At 41.3% G+C, this 17,574-nt stretch overlaps 1 protein-coding gene across 3 annotated transcripts in view; it reads left to right on the top strand.

Annotated features, from left to right (window-relative positions):
• The window catches only part of anos1b (anosmin 1b), a 131,786-nt gene that overhangs the window by 11,199 nt on the left and 103,013 nt on the right, over positions 1-17,574 (top strand). For all 3 annotated transcript variants that reach the window (XR_010896243.1, XM_067398476.1, XM_067398475.1), the window contains exon 2: positions 17,504-17,551. Coding sequence is in view for 2 of the 3 variants with exons in the window: in XM_067398476.1 (XP_067254577.1) it covers positions 17,504-17,551 (48 nt within the window). In the remaining variant the exon portion in view is untranslated. The remainder of the gene's footprint in view (positions 1-17,503; positions 17,552-17,574) is intronic.

Raw genomic sequence — 17,574 nt, 5'->3', positions numbered from 1 at the left:
CACAAACATAATGCACAGTATTAAAAACACTACCAGACATATTTTGACGTAATACCCAATCAAACCAACTCTAGTGAAAATAATTTAGATAATTACAGTAATATGCTTAAAGGGCCTCCAAATGTCTAGAAATGGCCCTGCAGATGTCATAGTGTGTTTAGATATGTTAGCCCGCATCGTTGTGGTGTGATTTATCTGCATTAAAACAGCTCTGCACTGTACTGTATTTGATGAAGAACATAAAAAAGTACAGTATGGATATTTATGTATTTGGATATTTACAGATGGATATTTATGTATTTTGCTTCAGTGTGCCAGTAAAAAATATACATTTTCAAACAATTTCAAATAATTGTTCCTGCAAACTAGGTGTAACATGTAACCTCTGTTATGTCCTATTCTCCTGTTCTACTCTGTTTGCCTGTGTTCCTGATCATTAGCTAGACTAATTATCCCACACCTGTTTCTGTTCTTCCAATTAGATTGCAGTCATTTAAACCCTTAGTTCTCCTTATTTCTTTGTCCAGTAATGTTTGCATCAGTGTATTACATTGTTGTGTTTTGTCTGTCAATCTCCTGAGTTTCATTGTGGTTTTGAATAAAGAATATTTTGTTGCTATTCCTTTGTTGTGCACTCTCTACAACCACAAACTGTGACAATAGGCAAAGGGTGACTTGCCAAATAGTGATGTGATTTAAGTAATTGACATTCATTGATTAAAAAAAAAAAAAAAAAAAAAAAAATATCATGATTTTATTTTTAAAGCATCCTCACTTTACAGCAAAATTCCTAAATGTATGCTGTTTTCAGTTGATGAATGAACAAAACTTTGTAGCCTGCCTCATCCAATAAATCACTATAAGCTTTGTGCTTTGTTACTTTTGATATGAAACAAGTCTCAGATTTCAAAATCTGTCCATTTTATTATGAATTCAAATAATAAATGTGGTTTTGATGTTCTTGGCATGATCGTATCATGGCAGATCGCTGTAGTGCCTCGGTTCAAGCGGCTTTGTGAACTCATCATCTCTTCCTCTTTACCACTAGTTACAGCACCAAATAAACATGAATGAAGATCAGAAGGAATGTTGAAAGATACAGTACAACTTGCTGAAATGTACCATGTTTCATGTAATTGCATAGTTTCACGCTGTGTATAGTCCCACTGCAACATAATAACCAAGCCTGAAATGGGCCAAGCACGCATGGAGACTGGAAACTCGAGCAGGGGCCAGATGGGCCTGCATCATGAGAAAATCGAATTGGACATCCATGAAAGTGGTCTGCTGAGAAGGAGCTAAGTCACTCTCCTGAGCATTCAACCTGAGACCGGAGGTGGTGGTGGTGAAGGACGTCACTGTAACGACACATCAACTCTCTGGAATGAGCCAGTTATCTAGATAATTTAGTACATGGATGCCCTGGAGCCTCAAGGGGGCCAGAGCTGCATCCATGGACTAGGAGAACGTCCGCGGAGCCAAAGCTAGACAAAATGGAAGGACCTGATACGAATGCCCCCAAAGGCAAACCTGAGGAACTTCCTTTGCCATGGAATGACCTGGATGTGGAAATAGGCGTCCTTCAGGTCCACAGTGACAAACCAGTCCCCTGTTCGAATCTGCACCAGGATAGTTTTTAACGTCAGCATCTTGAACTTCCCCTTGTAGAGGGAAAAATTCAGGCAATGCAGGTCCAATGTAGGGCGCATACCCCCATCCTTCTTTGGAATGAGAAAGTAGCAGCTGAAGAAGCCGCGGTCCAAGTATGAAGGAATCACTTATTGCTGCAAAACAGAAGCTTCTAGGGCACTGTTTGTGACAGCGGGGTGAACCCCATCAAAGCAAGGAGGGTTCGGGTGAAACTGGAGAGTGTATCTGAATTGGATTGAGCTGAGAACCCAATGCGACACGGAAGGCGCGTCCTCGCGGCGTAAAAGGAAAAGCTAGGGAGGGGGGATGGGTGCATTGGGGACCTGCATGCAGACCGGAAAAGGGTCCCCAATGCAGGTCCAGGAACTCGGGCAGCCACGGAGGGTCAGGTGCCACGGGCAGCCACGGAGTGTTAGGTGCCACGGGCAGCCACGGAGGGTCAGGTGCCACGGGCAGCCACGGAGGGTCAGGTGCCACGGGCAGCCACGGAGGGTCAGGTGCCACGGGCAGCCACGGCGGGTCAGGTGCCACGGGCAGCCACGGCGGGTCAGGTGCCACGGGCAGCCACGGCGGGTCAGGTGCCACGGGCAGCCACGGCGGGTCAGGTGCCACGGGCAGCCACGGCGGGTCAGGTGGCCTGGGCAGCCACAGCAGGTCAGAGTCCATAAAAGACCACGGAGGGTCAGGGTTCACAAATGGCCTTGACAGTTCAAAGGCCCTAAAAGGCAGTGGCCGGGCACGGTCCCCACCCACAAGCTCCCCACCCTTAGGTATACTGCCCCCCCCAAAAAAAGTTCTTGGGGAAATCAACGGTGGCCATGGTCGATTCGTGGACAAGGAGCTCGTGGGGCGCCAGCAGGTCAAGTAGCACAGGTTCTGGAGCGGACTCGATGGCTGGAACACCCCCTATGTTCCTTGACACCAAAGGGGCGGCCATCTTGCCCATGGGCACTGGCAAAACAGCCATCTTGTCCATGGCATCCAGACAGATGAGGTGCATTGCGACCACCGAACTTGAGTGCGTTGCGACCGGCGGGCTTGAGAGCGAAGCGGAGAGCGGTGCAAACGGCTGCTCTGAGACGGCAGCAGGCCATTCTGGGACAACAGCGGGCTGCTCTGGGACAACAGTGGGCTCGGGCTGGCAGACTGCTCCCAAGTCCATAGAGCTCGAGTACATCCTCCACGCACGCATGACAGCCAAGACATAAAAAGTGAAAACAGCCCTCTTGGCCATGACAGAACTGACAAGGAGAGAGGGCTGCTCTGGAACAGCAGCAGGGACGTGACGTTGCTCTGGGCGATCAGCGGAGACGTGACGTTGCTCTGGGCGATCAGCGGAGACGTGACGTTGCTCTGGGCGATCAGCGGAGACGTGACGTTGCTCTGGGCGATCAGCGGAGACGTGACGTTGCTCTGGGCGATCAGCGGAGACGTGACGTTGCTCTGGGCGATCAGCGGAGACGTGACGTTGCTCTGGGCGATCAGCGGAGACGTGACGTTGCTCTCGGCGATCAGCGGAGACGTGACGTTGCTCTGGGCGATCAGCGGAGACGTGACGTTGCTCTGGGCGATCAGCGGAGACGTGACGTTGCTCATGAAGATCAACTGTCTTTTGACTTGGTGTTGTTGTGATGGTAGCTGCCATTTTGTGAGTGTCCATTGGTGTGGCAGCCATTACATAATTCACCGTGGTGTCGCATTTCTTCGCGACACCCACAGTGAATGGAGAGCCCACAGTTAACGCATAACCCATAAAACCGCTGAGTGATAAACGTGGTCCTTCTTGTCGTAGTTTATTTTGGAGTGGTTGGTTAACGCCATCACAAAAAAGTCTATCAAGACACAGTCAGGCAAATCTGAATAGTAAGCAATGTCCAGAAACTTCTGAATATGGTCCTACAGGGTACAGTTACCTTAACGAAGGCGAATGAGACGTATTGCGGGGTCCATGCTGAGACTGGAAACGCTCACAGAAGCTGCTGGATCTGGGTATGGCGAAGTCTTCTGTAACGAAGGCAGGACTCAGAGTAAGATCCAACTGCAGCGTTTTATTAGAAGTAGGCGTGGTCGTTCAGGCCGGGTCAAACAGGAACAAACAGGAACAAACAGGAGCAATAAGGAACAGGCAGAGTCGTAGTCAGGGTACAGGCAAGGATCGAGGCAGGCAGCAATGGGTCGTAAAACAGGAATCAGGCAAGATCAATCACAGACAGGCAAACAGGATACAAGGAAACGCTCAGAAATGTAACACAAGTGAAAACAAGACTTTGCGGTGAGGTGGTGTGTGTGAAAGTCCTTTATAGTCCTGGTAATGTTCTGCAGCTGTGTGTGGTGATTAGTGTGGAGTGATTGTGGAGTGAGTGCAGGTGATAAGCCGGGAGGATTATGGGAAGTGTAGTCCAGGAACTGACAGGAACAGGTGGTGATCATAACAAATTTACTGCCATTGTGGAAATAACATGTAATCATGTAATCAATAAAAAGGTAACTGTAGTAGTCTAAAAATGTAATTATCTAATTACAAGTACTTAATTTTTGGAATCTGATTACGTAATCCAGATTACATGTAATCAGTTACTACCCAGCTCTGCCCGTTCTTCAGTATTTATTGTCTGTTTGAATAAATCTGTCATGTTATGACAGCCACCATTTAAATTTTTAAATTTAAAAAACAAATAAGAACATAATTGTCATTAAAAAAATAATTATTATAATGTAAAAATTTAGAACACTTGTCCTTCTATAATGAATAACTCACACAGAACACAGGAACAAATGAGTAATGCAATATTAACATTCTAGTGACTACTATTAGCTAACAAGAAACTCTAATTAACCAATTAGTAAGTAATAGTACTCTGTTGAATGAGGTAGTTTACTATTAGCTAATCAGTAACTACTATTTTTTTCACTGCCTCATAGAGGACTACTAAGAACTACTATATACAGGTTCATAATTAATGTGAATAATGCATAATGTATAATTAATTCTAAAGTGAAGATCATGGTACCCACTAGTAATGACTCAAGTATTACCAAATCCTTCAGAAGAAATTATTAATTATTTGGAACTCTGAAAAGCATGATAACTAGTAATGACTCAAGTCATTGTAAACTATTGAGCTTTTTGTAAGGTAATCTCAGTTTAGCCCAATGGTAAATCCACTGTGTGTACAGTGTACTACACGAGAACCAATGAGGTTTAGGATTAGTGGAAGTTTGAGGTTAATGTTGCCATATTAAAGGGTTAGTTCACCTAAAAGAGGAAACCATATTTAATGAGCTCTCTCTCTCTCTCTCTCTCTCTCTCTCTCTCTCTCTGTGTGTGTGTGTGTGTGTGTGTGTGTGTGTGTGTGTGTGTGTGTGTGTGTGTGTGTGTGTGTGTGTGTGTGTGTGTGTGTGTGTGTTATTATCATATAAAGAGATAAAGAGATCAAATTTTCATTTTTGGTCAACCCTTTCATTTGATTTGAGTGAATGAAGAAAATTTCTTTTAAAGTTTTGGGTGCCATTGTCATTCAGAATATGGACAAAAACAGCTTAAGAGACATGAAGATGAGACGTACGAGACATAAGCAATGACTTAATTTTTTTATTGCTGACCTTTTTAACAATGCTTTTCAGATAGCTGATAGATTAACTTGAGTTTATTTCAAGTATAAATCAGTTATATGGTAAGTGTATATTAGTTTTGGCTGGGCTTCAGAAGACACATGACACAGACAGACCCTTGAGCTGAGTTTTAGCTCTATCATTTATTTATCCTCATCTGTCCAAGCAAACACATCATAGTTCATAACCCACACTAATGATTACTTGTGGTTATTTAATATACATTAACTGTTTTCCCACAGTGATGTATAGCAGCCTACAGAAAGTTTTTGGATAAATGTTTTCATGATTCAATCTAAATCTCTCATAAAGGGACAAAATCTCTGTTCTCTTTTAAGTGGACAGGACTTTGTCTTCAGCCCCAAAGACTAAGGATTTATCTTCAATTTTACCTTTTTGTTTTCTGTGTTTAAAGAAACAAGCCTATATAAAACAAACCTTACAGGATTTATTCTTTTCTCTTCATGAAAGTTTGTGAAACAAACCTGTAAGTGTCACAGATTTAGTTGGTTTAGTTTGAAGGTGTGGAGTGAGAGCTTTAGTCTGGGAAGCTAATCAAGAAGGATTTAGCCTTGATGCGATCTCCTGAGATGATGTTATGCTAAAGCATTCCTTTGGAGATCACTTCTGGGGACTTCATGACACACAATGGGCTCTATCTCTGTCCCTAATTAAGTCCTAATTAAACCCTCACAAAAGCCTTGTGCGACCTCAGAGGAGGCGTGACTCACGTTTGCTGAGGATAAATATTGGTTACCCAGAGGGAGTGTCTGGAGAATTACTGTGGCGTTCGCCTGCATGGTGATCGCTCTTATGTGTGTTTGCGTTTACCATCATTTTAGAGCAGTATTTAGATTGCATTTTAAATGAAGTTACAGAGGAGTCTTTATGTTTGTGGTGCATGCTGACACTAGGACATACAGTTATAGAAGTCTAAACACAGACACTTCTGGACGTCATTTATTAGCTATGGTTAACTCCTCACCAGCACTTTTCCAAAAAAGTGTTTGGTTTGGTGTTGACGTACGCTTGAGGCTGTGGTTATGGTGTGTTTGCTTCTTGTGGTGTGATTCATTCTTGCCCACTTCACCCCACGCTGGAAGGAGTTCTGACCTCAAGCTTAAGGCCCACAGCAAATATTTGTTAGAAATTTACATTTAACAGCAATAACTGATAGGAGACTGGTGATCTTGTGTTAAACAGTTAAAACCACGGAGGCTGAGAGAGCTCAGTGCAATGCAGCTGAAGAAAACACATGTAAATAGACAAAACACCAGCAAATTAAACATTTTCATCAGTTTGACAACACTTGTGCTGCAAATACTCACAATGCAACCAAATACAGAAATGCAAATTGCAAAGACCACAACAGAAATGTTTCTAAGGGACCCCAACAAGTGACAAACTTGGGTGAGACAAACCAGTGGTGTTGTCGATGACCTGAAATGTGAGCCATCTCAAGTCATCTTCATTTATATAGCGCTTTTTACAATACAGATTGTTTCAAAGCAGCTTCACAGTGATAATAAGAAAATTAATGGCCAGAGATTGTTTTGGCTTTACAGCAACTCTAGGAAAAAGTTTTTATCAAGCTAGTTTTTGATTGAATCACTTACCTTGTAAAAATCATTAATTATTAACTTAGAGGCCACTTAAATTACATCTTTTTAACTGAAAACAGAAGACTTTTAACATGTTCTTGCCATACATTTACGTGTTTAGCCTATAAGGATGCGCATTTGAATGTGTATGTGCACAGACGCTTAGTCTTTTTTTATAAAGTGGCATCGCCAAATTACTTGTCTCGCCCGCATAATACAGAATTTTTAGTCGTTTCCAAGGATCCAAACTGTAATCATTTTGATAAAGTTTTATCTATACATAGGGATGTCATGTCATGTCTTGTTTTGCTATTGTTTCATGTTCACAGTTTATGGTTTGTTTTCATTGTTATGCTTTGTTTGTTTTCCTTGTTTGCCATGTGTTTTGTCATGTGATTCCATTGCCCTCATGTGTTCATGTCATGTGCTTCCCCTGTCTCATGTGTCATGTTCTGATTGGTTGTTATTGTCATGTGATTTCAGTTCTGTCTTGCCATTGGTCCTTTGTCTTCATTGTTCACAGGTGTTCCTTGTTTGTCATTAGTCCCTTTGTATAAATAGCCCTAATGTTTCATTGTTCTCTTGTCTAGCTTTGTTTTATGTAACCTGCTTTCGGTGAGTGTAGTTTCTGTTTTCTAGTCACGACATGACATGACATGACATGACACGACATGCTAAGCTAAGCTAAGCTAAGCTAAGCTAAGCTAAGCTAAGCTAAGCTAAGCTAAGCTAAGCTAAGCCATGCCATGCCATGCCAAGTCACATCTTTGTTTCTGTTTATATTTGTCTTTTGGATTAATGTCAATAAACTGCACTTGGGTTCTAAACTATGCTCGCCTCCAGTGGACTCCCCTGTCACAAGGGAAAGGAAAGGGAAGTGTTTCTTCACAGGGGACAGTTTAGTTGACACTTCAGGGCTGCGTTGTCGTCGTGTCTAGGCGCAGGTCTTTCATCTCATCTGTATACGGCCTGGATCTGGCAGACTACAGTAAACCTCGGGATAAACAGAGAGAGTCTAATATTAGTGCAGATGTGATTCTTCTTATGATGTAGCAGTACATAAGGTGTCATGGGAAGTGTTCCCGGTTCCAGCTGACCTAATTTATGCAGCCTAACAATTTACATGATTTGAATTATAGAAGTAGATAATGTGTTGTGTATGCCAGGTTAAAGAGATGTGTTATGTGAATGCCAGGTTAAAGAGATGTGCTTTTAGTCTATATTTAAACTGACAGAGTGTGTCTGCTTCCCGAACAATGCTAGGAAGACTGTTCCAAAGCAGTCAATTTTGATGTTCTTGGTATTATCAACTGTTTTGTTTGTTTTAACATCCCGATCGTATGTGCATTGTGAGTATTTTCAATGTGTGTTTCTGTGTTTGGTTGCATAATGAGTATTTGCAGCACATGTGTTGACTGATGAAGATGTTTTCTTAATTTGCTGGTGTTTTTTCTATTTGCATGTGTTTTCTTCTGTTGCAGCTTGTTGAGCTCTCTTGGCCTCCATACAAATCGGGTTATGAATGTAACCATGGTTCCCTTTCGAATGGGAACAAGACACTGTGTCCAAGGACGCAATTGATTTGATAGTCCACTAGATAGTGCTCACGGACTTTGAAACGTTCGCGCGCTGAACTGTGCATGAGATGGAGCAGGACACGGAAAATGAAGTAAGGCCTATACCAATGGCTTAAGACAACTTTTATCCTTTATTTTCTTTCACACACAGCACAGAGAAACAACTTTCTAATAAAGCGACCAAACTGCCTGTCAAGTGATAGACGAAACTGACAATGATTTTATCTTTTTTAAACAAATGAAAGGGAATTTGGATAAACATTCACAGCCACAATGTAGCCTACCACCACACAAAGATATAGAAGAAAATTAATAAAAACATTTTGGATCAATAAACTTTAATATATATAGGCTATATATATAAATAACTTCAGAAAGGCCACACTGCAGATAGATATGCATTTCATATATCGGCAAATCAAATTAAATCGACTAAATTGCCTGTGCGAGCAAGCTTTAACTTATCTACAGCGCAACATAGATGAAAAAATTTAATCATTTTTTTATAATTTTTTAATCAAATAATTTACAGAATTTAATTAGAACAGAATATCGTCCTAAAAATAGCCAAATTACAACTGCAAAATGTCTGAAGTGCAGGGGAACATATTCAAAACACAAGCCACAACTAGTTAAATTAGATAACCCAGAGTGATAATATCTTTAATTTTTATTTATTTATTAAAATAACGAAAGTATAGCCAGAATTTTAACTATAGAGACAAAAAACGCTAAACTGGAGTGGCAGTCTTTTTAGCTAAACATTCACAGCATCCAAAAATCAAATTAGAACCGGCTGAAATGTTTAGAAATCACTTGTACCCTACCTGATCGAGAGAGAAAAATCCAGTCTTTCACACGATCTGCCTGTGTCCGTTTGAGTCTTTTCAAATAGCTCGCTATAGTCAGCTCATTAACATTGGCTGGCAGAAGCGCGCCGCAGTGTTTATCCTTGATTTGTATAGGACATGAGCTGTTGGTACAACTTGCATCATACGATTTTTGTGCATCCAATTCTACACTTTAGATTTTCCTATCTCAGACATTGTTAAAGATTTTATCCCTGCCGCCAAGACCTCTGTCGGTCACGGATGAAAGAAAAAATGAAAGAAAAAGGAAAACCACTTCAGTAAATGAACATCATGCCTTAATAATTTTTTGGACAGGATTTCCCCCTTCTTAATCAAATATTGGCTATATCTTCATATGTATTGCAGTGCAGTACCTCAAATATGCACTATATAGCCTACACAAATCAACTGCTAGTGAAAGTGAAAGAGACAAACTACTAAGCAGAAATAGACTTAATTACTTCATAAAATTGTATGCTTATTTTTCAATAAATATAACGACTATATTTACATTTTGAAAACAAATTGTGTTAGAACAGAAATGTAAACAGCACAATTTAAAAGATACAGACAGTTGAGGTACTTTTTTTAAAAATATTAAAAAATACTCCAGTGTGTTTGCTCTTTGACTTTGAATACAAACTTTGCTTTTACCTCAGTATCTTGCTAGTCAGATCCCAACCCGATGTCATTCATTGTACACACAAATTCAACTGTCTAACAATCTGGACGTATCGACAGAACTCATGCACTTTTAAATTCATAATAAACCAGCAAATGATCTATTGATCAGAAATGATGATCAGAAATGATGGTGATTGACAGAACATGTTTATATTTTAGAATACATTACAATCAATCCAAAAGAGATGATGACAGCTCACATGCCTACATTACGAACTGCACTTCTTTGAATGCCTGTTTAGCCTTTCGCTTTGCACCCCCCAAAAGATGTGTTCCTTTCGGCGGGATCATAATTCAATGACTTAAAGTATGTCAGCTGTAGAAAAGTTGCATTTTTTTCATATATTCAGAAGTTGGTTTCATTACAGGTGAGTGTCAATTCATCTATATCAAATGGAAAAAGAGCCTTTTATTTTGCTGCCCATCTTAATTAGTGGACTAGCATATTGGGGAATGTTATGGTAATGGAGGTACCTCCTCAAAGCCAGAGGCCTTAGGCAACTGCTCTACCTATAGGTACGCAACATTGCCATAGTGTACAGTGCAGCCCCAGCCTGACCCGCTGCCGTGTACTGCCATGTGAAGACAATGTGATGTCTTGCACAGCGGTTTGGTCGGCAGAGTGGGAGCCTTCAACGTCGATGCCTCTCCCAGCGGGAGATAGCTAGCCAGCATCTCTTCAACTGGTGGCATCAACTCATATCCATGCTCAAGCATCCCCTCCACTCTAGCATAATTAGCATGCTGAAATGGATGATTACAGGCCGAATATGGCTTCCTCCATGATCTTTCCACCTCAGCATGCAGATCGGGAAGAAACGGAAGGCTCATGAGTGCTTTCAGCTACCAAAGAATGAGAAATAGCCATACCTCTCTCAAATTCCTTGGCTAGCTCCATCTGAGAACCCCACGATCTCAGACTCCTCTTCGCCTCAGCTGAAGTAGTTCCTGATCCACAGGGTGACAGATGATTATCCAAATTCCCCCGAGAAAACCCTGCAAACATGCCCCTGCGGGGCCCATACTGGCTTTTGAGGGCATCTAATGCATCATGTTCGTCACGGCACTCATGAGGCTCATCGACCGTAACCACAGTCACAGCAATGGTTAGAGCAGAGGCTGAAGCGGCTAAAGCGGTAATAGCATTTGCTAAGAAAGAAAATGAACTGAAAATACAACAAGCACAGCTTGAAGCATCATTAGAGACTTTAAGGCTGGAAAAGAGAGTCACGGTCATACAAGCAAAGGCCTTAGAAACAGCTGCAGAGCAAAAAAGTAGAACACATTTGAGTGTAATAGAGCTACCTATAGAGGACACAACAGAACACAAACAAGCTTACTTATCGGGACAAGTGGATAGTGTCATGGATACACAAATGCCAGTGCTGGATGGGCCATTTTATGATAACAGAGGCATAAACATTTCAGAATTGCAACAAACACAGACTACTGAATTGCAGCAGGAGAGTCAGCATAGTTTTTATGCCACACCACCCAAGTCTCAGCCTGTCAATGCAGAGAGCATGTAGCACCCTACCATTTCGCAGTCCAGAGATGTACACTTTACACGCTCAGTCCAGCATGAGGCGTCCAGCACTGTCAGGCGTACAGGTCACCTCAAGATGTGTATCACCCACGATCTACAACATTTTAATGCAGCGAGGAAAGGAGCGGAGACAGGTGAGTGATGTTTGACTATTCTCCATCTCAGTCATCTACACCCTTACAAGCTGGACTGTATCAAGGTAATCCGCATGCAAATAACCAAATGTCTGATGTCGTCAAGTTTATTGGAAGATGTGAATTAGTGTCCACCGGCCTTAAGCAGTTTAATGATCGTCCAGAGACTTTCAGAGCATGGAGGGCATCCTTCATAAATGCCACTAAAGACCTTAACCTCTCACCTAGTGAGGAGATGGACTTGCTAGTAAAATGGCTGGGGTGTGAGTCAGCTGAGCATGCAAAACAGATCAGAGCTATGCATTCCCAAAAATATCCAACAGAGACAATCACAGATTGCGCGAGCTGGGAGATTTGCTCATGGAGATCCTAGCAGCTAAGCAGGATGGCGATTTGGCAGGTCTTTCCTATCTAGACACACCACGGGGAGTAAATCCGATAATACAAAAATTGCCGTTCAGTTTACAAGAAAAGTGTCTCACAGTGGGATCTAAGTACAAAGAGGACTACAGAGTTTCCTTTCCACTCTTCAAGTTCGTAGTAGAATTTGTATGTCAGCAAGCTAAAATGCACAATGATCCAAGTTTCTTTCTCTCACCTGTACAGGAAGAATCTCAACCTGGTCTCATAGGAGAGACGTACCCATGGGCACGTTTTCACGAGACACAAAATTACGTACCGATGCGTACGTCTCGCTGCAGTTTGCGACTGAAACGGACGCTAGAGGCCGGTAAAACGTCAATAAGCGCTTTTGCTCGTTTTCACACACGGTTTCGATGACAGCCGGGGTTGAATTATGCATTCATAAAGACTCGTTTTCACGTTTCTTCGCCCAATATTATGTTACGAATTCAAAACGCTTCTTACCAGAGTGCCTGATTTGTAAACGAACGTACTTTGGACTTTCCGGCTCTATGCGTTTTGGCCACAACCAAGCTTGCTTGGTAGCTCAGCCAATACGGAGTTGGACTTACGATGAGGAGTCGATTCCCCCACTGCCTGGGTACGAATCCTGTGAAAGACGACTGACGTCAAAAAAAAAAAAAAAAAATAAGCACAAAGAGAGATCTAAATGAGCTGAAAAACGGTATACGATCACGGACGCTTTTTACATCACATTTGCTTTTGTTAACACTATCGGGTAGGTTTAGGCGTAGCATGGGTGGGAAGTTATTTTAAAACACAACGGAGTGCAAATGTCAACTCAAGAACCACGGCGATTCGTCTAAAAAGCAACACCATAAAAACGTACCGCCTTCACCCTATTATCTGCTCCGGCAAAAAAAAAAAAAAAAGGAACATGCTTTTAGCGCCACTCAGTGGACATTTTGCATCAAAACTGCAGCGATATGTACCCACGGGTACATTTTCGTCATGAGACCAGGTTGTGTTTGTTGCAACAGACGGTCAAACAAACCTGTTTTCCCCAGAGCCATCGCCAGGTCTCTTTTAAAAACTGTGATCAGGTTGTTAAGTGTTCAGAATGTGGCAGCTTTACCCACATGGCAACATTTCTTCCAGGTCCAGCACCATGGATCAGAGAACCACAATCTCCTACATCAGAAGATCACAAAGTGAGTAAGGACATACCTGTGGAATCTGAGGTTTCCTCGGCTTGTACTTGTCTTGTGAAGGTATTTCATGAAAGCCACCCAGAGAAAGCAGTCAAAATGTATGTGATATTAGACAAAGTAACAGATCACTCGCATGATCAGAATTCTTCGATCTATTTGGCATTACAGAGTGTAACATAACCTATACTCTCAAAACATGCGCAGGTACAGTTGAAACAGAAGGCAGACAAGCACGAGGCTCCAGCATCATGGACAGAGAAGTCTATAAAGATGAGGAAAATTCATGGTTTGCCCCACTCCCATTCAAACAGCCAAGGCAATATCTTCGAACAATCGTCCACAAGCTGTGGAACACATCAGTTCACTTCTACGATCTTTCAGGAGAAAGCCTGAAATGAAAAAAGAGTTTGTAGCCTTTATGGAAAAACTATTAAAAAATGATCAGGCAGAAATAGCTCCTTCAGTTGGTCCCAATTAACAGGTTTACCTTCTTTCAGCGTATACCATCCAAAAAAGCCATCCCAGATCCGAGTGGTCTTTGACTTGAGTGCTCAATGCAAAGGTGCATCATTGAACAAGGTTCTCTTGACGGGTCCTGACCTCAACAACAGTTGGAGTCCTCATGCGTGTTCACGAAGAGCCTGTTGCCTTCATGGTAGACATAAAACAAATGTTACACTGCTTTAAAGTTCAACCTGCAGACAGGAACCACCTCAGGTTCCTCTGGTTTCAAGAAAATTTGGGAACAGTCCCATTTACCCAGTGGCCATTTACTGTCTTCATCGTGCAGCTCAAGAAGGAGAACAGAAATTTGGTCAAGACTTTTATATGGATGATGGATTGAAATCCTTACCCTTCTCAGATATGACAATCAACCTTCTAAAAAGGACATAGGACATGCTGGCTGGATCTAATTTGAAGTTGCATAAATTGGCTTCAAACAGCAAGGAAGTTATGAGCAATAGAACAATAGTAAATTTTGAAGTCACCGTTATAGAGGTGAGTGTTTGCTTTAGTTGGGCTCTTGACCCTTGACTTCTTAACTTTAATGTTTCTCTGGCTGCTATAACTGTATTATAGCATATATACATTTGTTTTAACAAAAATTGCAAGAGAAATTCAGGTTAGATGAAATTGATTACTTATTGATGATTCAATCATCAAGTAGTTATCAGAATCAAAGAGATTTACATTTCACAGAGTACGATTTAGGACATATTTGAATGGCAGATGCCCCTGCCAGTCATTGACCATTTATTTTTTAACAATCATTAACCTTTATTTTCATTAATGGTAAATGTTTGGCACCCAGTGCTGCCAGATTTATTGTTGTATATTAATAGTGCGGGCCCTGTGTGGGCCCAGTGAGGGATTCCTGGGGGCTAAGTGAGGGCTGCCCGTGCAGGGCCAGCACTAAGGGGCTAACGTTTTGCCAATGAGCAAATTCTCAGGGGCTCTGCGCTAGCAGCCTGCTGGGGGCCCTTACGCTAGCCCTAAGTAGGCCTGTAACAGGCCAGTGCAGGCTTGTTTGCAGTGAAGGGACAAATGAGAGCAGAGTGTTTTCATAAAAAAACTCTTGCAATGCTCGCATTCAGTCTCCTCGAGGACTCGCCCAAGCAAATCATGCGTAGCTCATATTTGTCATCAGGTGTCAGATAGCCCTGGCATAGGTGAACACGCTTCCTGAAAGATTTAGCTACCATACTGCCTTTGACACATCACAACAAACAAACAGCTCCTGAAGAGAAGAAAGAGGATGATGTGTACTAAAGGCACCCTATTTATACTCTGGTCGCACCAGTAGTGACGAAATGGGATGTCGCTGGCCAATGCCATTGTCGTGTTTTGACGTGCTTCAGTTTAGTTCTCATTTTCCAGTGTATTTCTAGCCCTGGGTCATTTGTCTGATCTTGATTTACCTTAAGCCGTGCACACACTTAACGATTGTAATGCCGATTATGAATGTAAATCGATACTTATGACCGACCGCGCTCAAACTCGTCCAGTCAGAGCCAGTTGCGTTCAGTCTGCAATTATAGTCTGTGTTCAAATTCCATGTGTAAGTACATAAATCTGCTTCAGTCGCAGGAAACAATCACTGTATGTTGAGCACAGTCTTAGAATGTTTTAGCTAGTCGTTAAATGTGTGCCCGGCTTTACTTGTTAACCTGTCATGATTTGCAATTCTTTGGGATTATATGTTTTTTAGTGATGAGAGAAATTAAGCTTTTTACCTAATCTCTGATCAGCTTTCTACATTTGTAGATATTTTGATTGACACATTTGTATAATGAAGAGTTGTAAATAGTCTCTTATTGGCCTGATTAACCAAGCTCTCCATAAAACAAACAAAACAATGGTATTAGATGATTTGTTAATTGTTTTAATTGACAACTCTTTCAATAAAACATTTGCAATTAGTTGCAAAAGGTGTTTCATTAATGTTTGGGCTGAGTTTTTGTTGCATTTTGTCATGATCACCAGTTGGAGTGCCCAAGTTAGCCACTAGAGGGCACTCCAACACCGACTATTGCCTCACTATTTCAGACTTCATTTCCCATCACCCACTTCCCGGACTCATAATCTCTTCATTGCACCCAGCACCCAGAGTTATTAGTGTCTGTCTATTTATACTGAGTTTGTTTTTGCTTTTGTTATCGAGGTTTCATTTATGGTCACTGGCTTCACTGTTTCTTGTTTTGTGTGGACTGTTCTGTGGATTTTGACTCTTGCCTGTATGGATTACGTTTTTGGATTGCCCTATTAAAGCTGCATTTGGATCTTACCTTCTTTTCTATGTGCCCTCCGTGACACATTTACACCATTCTGACCAGGAGGCGTCACCAGAGTTTGAGAGCTTTGATACAGTGATTCATTTTGTGAAGCAATTGGTTCAACTGATTCAAAGATTAAAAAAAAAAGATTTAGACACTAGTTCATGATTTCATACAGATTTCAGTAAACAAGTCTGGGGTTTTTTTTGTGTTTTTTTTTACATCACAACTGTTTGAAAATGTTTCACTAGGGGCGACCATTTAGCAGTTTGATACACAACTTCGAACCACTGGCTTGAAACAAAAATGTTTTGAAAGCACCTGTTGCTACCTTCTTGTTTTAAAGGGGTCATATAATGCCACTTTTACAAGATTTAAAATAAGTCTCTGATGTCCCCAGAGTGTGTATGTGAAGTTTTAGCTCAAAATACCCCAAAGATAATTTTTATAGCATGTTAAGATTGTCTCTTTTTGAGGGTGAGCAAAAACGATCTGTTTTTTGTGTCCCTTTAAATGCAAATGAGCTGCTGCTCCCAAGAGGGTGGAGTTTCAAGAGCTTGTGTTAGCAGCTCCGATTACCTCACACAGACTCACTGAAAATGTCAGAAACTGTTCAACCTTTTTATGTTCAAGCCGGAGTCGGACAATGATGTGGAGACTCAAGAAGAAGTGACGACATGTAGAATGCAACAGGGCGTTTCTGAATGGTTAGCTGATGAATTTATGTAGCTAATGTGGAGTTAACTATCTTAAAGTCATTGATTAGCATATTTTGTTATGATAATCTATAACTCTTGTAAGATGCCTAGAGCCAGAGAATATATGCTGCATTAAGATAGAACAGGTATAGTTTAGTTTAATTACGGTTATAACTTATATTGTCATCTTGCTTTTATGACATGCTATTGCATTTGTGTTATGTTCTGTATTGCAATAACATGGCCTCACCCCTTTGTTGCGTGTTCTTGGGGACAGTGTTTATATCAATTTTAGGGTTAGTGATGTCACTAACCCGGGAAGAAGCTCGTTGTAGCCCCTACCATCCGTTTGTTGTAATCATTAAAAAGCAATTTCTTTAAACGAAAATGTCTCCCTTTGCTTTGAACTTTGAGCATCCTAACTTTGCAGATCTTTTTTCTGCTCAAACAGCAACATTACACACTAACTGAAGTTAAAAAAGTGAAATCATAATCAACCACCCCTTTAATAAATATTTACATTGCAATTCATTCATCAACACTTTGCCTGTGCTACATGACACAATTTTGCTTTTAGTATACCTATTTACTGTATTTATATTGTCAAAGTGACCACTTCCAGTCTTCCAATACCCTCAAAACACATCTTATTCATCCCCATCTGTCAGAACTTTCTCTAGTGTGGGATATGAAAATATAATTCCCACTCTATTTTATACTATTCATACTTGGTGACTTGAGACAGTTGAAAAAGTTGTATTGTCATTGCAATCATTTGCATGTGTTTCTTGGTCTCTTTCAGAATGACCATGTTTTGGGTTGGTGTGAGAATCACAGGAGATGTTCACAGGTAAGATGTTTTCAGATTAATGA

Source organism: Chanodichthys erythropterus, chromosome 10, assembly GCF_024489055.1.
Source record: "Chanodichthys erythropterus isolate Z2021 chromosome 10, ASM2448905v1, whole genome shotgun sequence".
NCBI lineage: Eukaryota > Metazoa > Chordata > Actinopteri > Cypriniformes > Xenocyprididae > Chanodichthys > Chanodichthys erythropterus.
The sequence above is the reverse complement of the archived record's forward strand: the minus strand, read 5'-3'. Positions and strand labels throughout refer to the sequence as shown.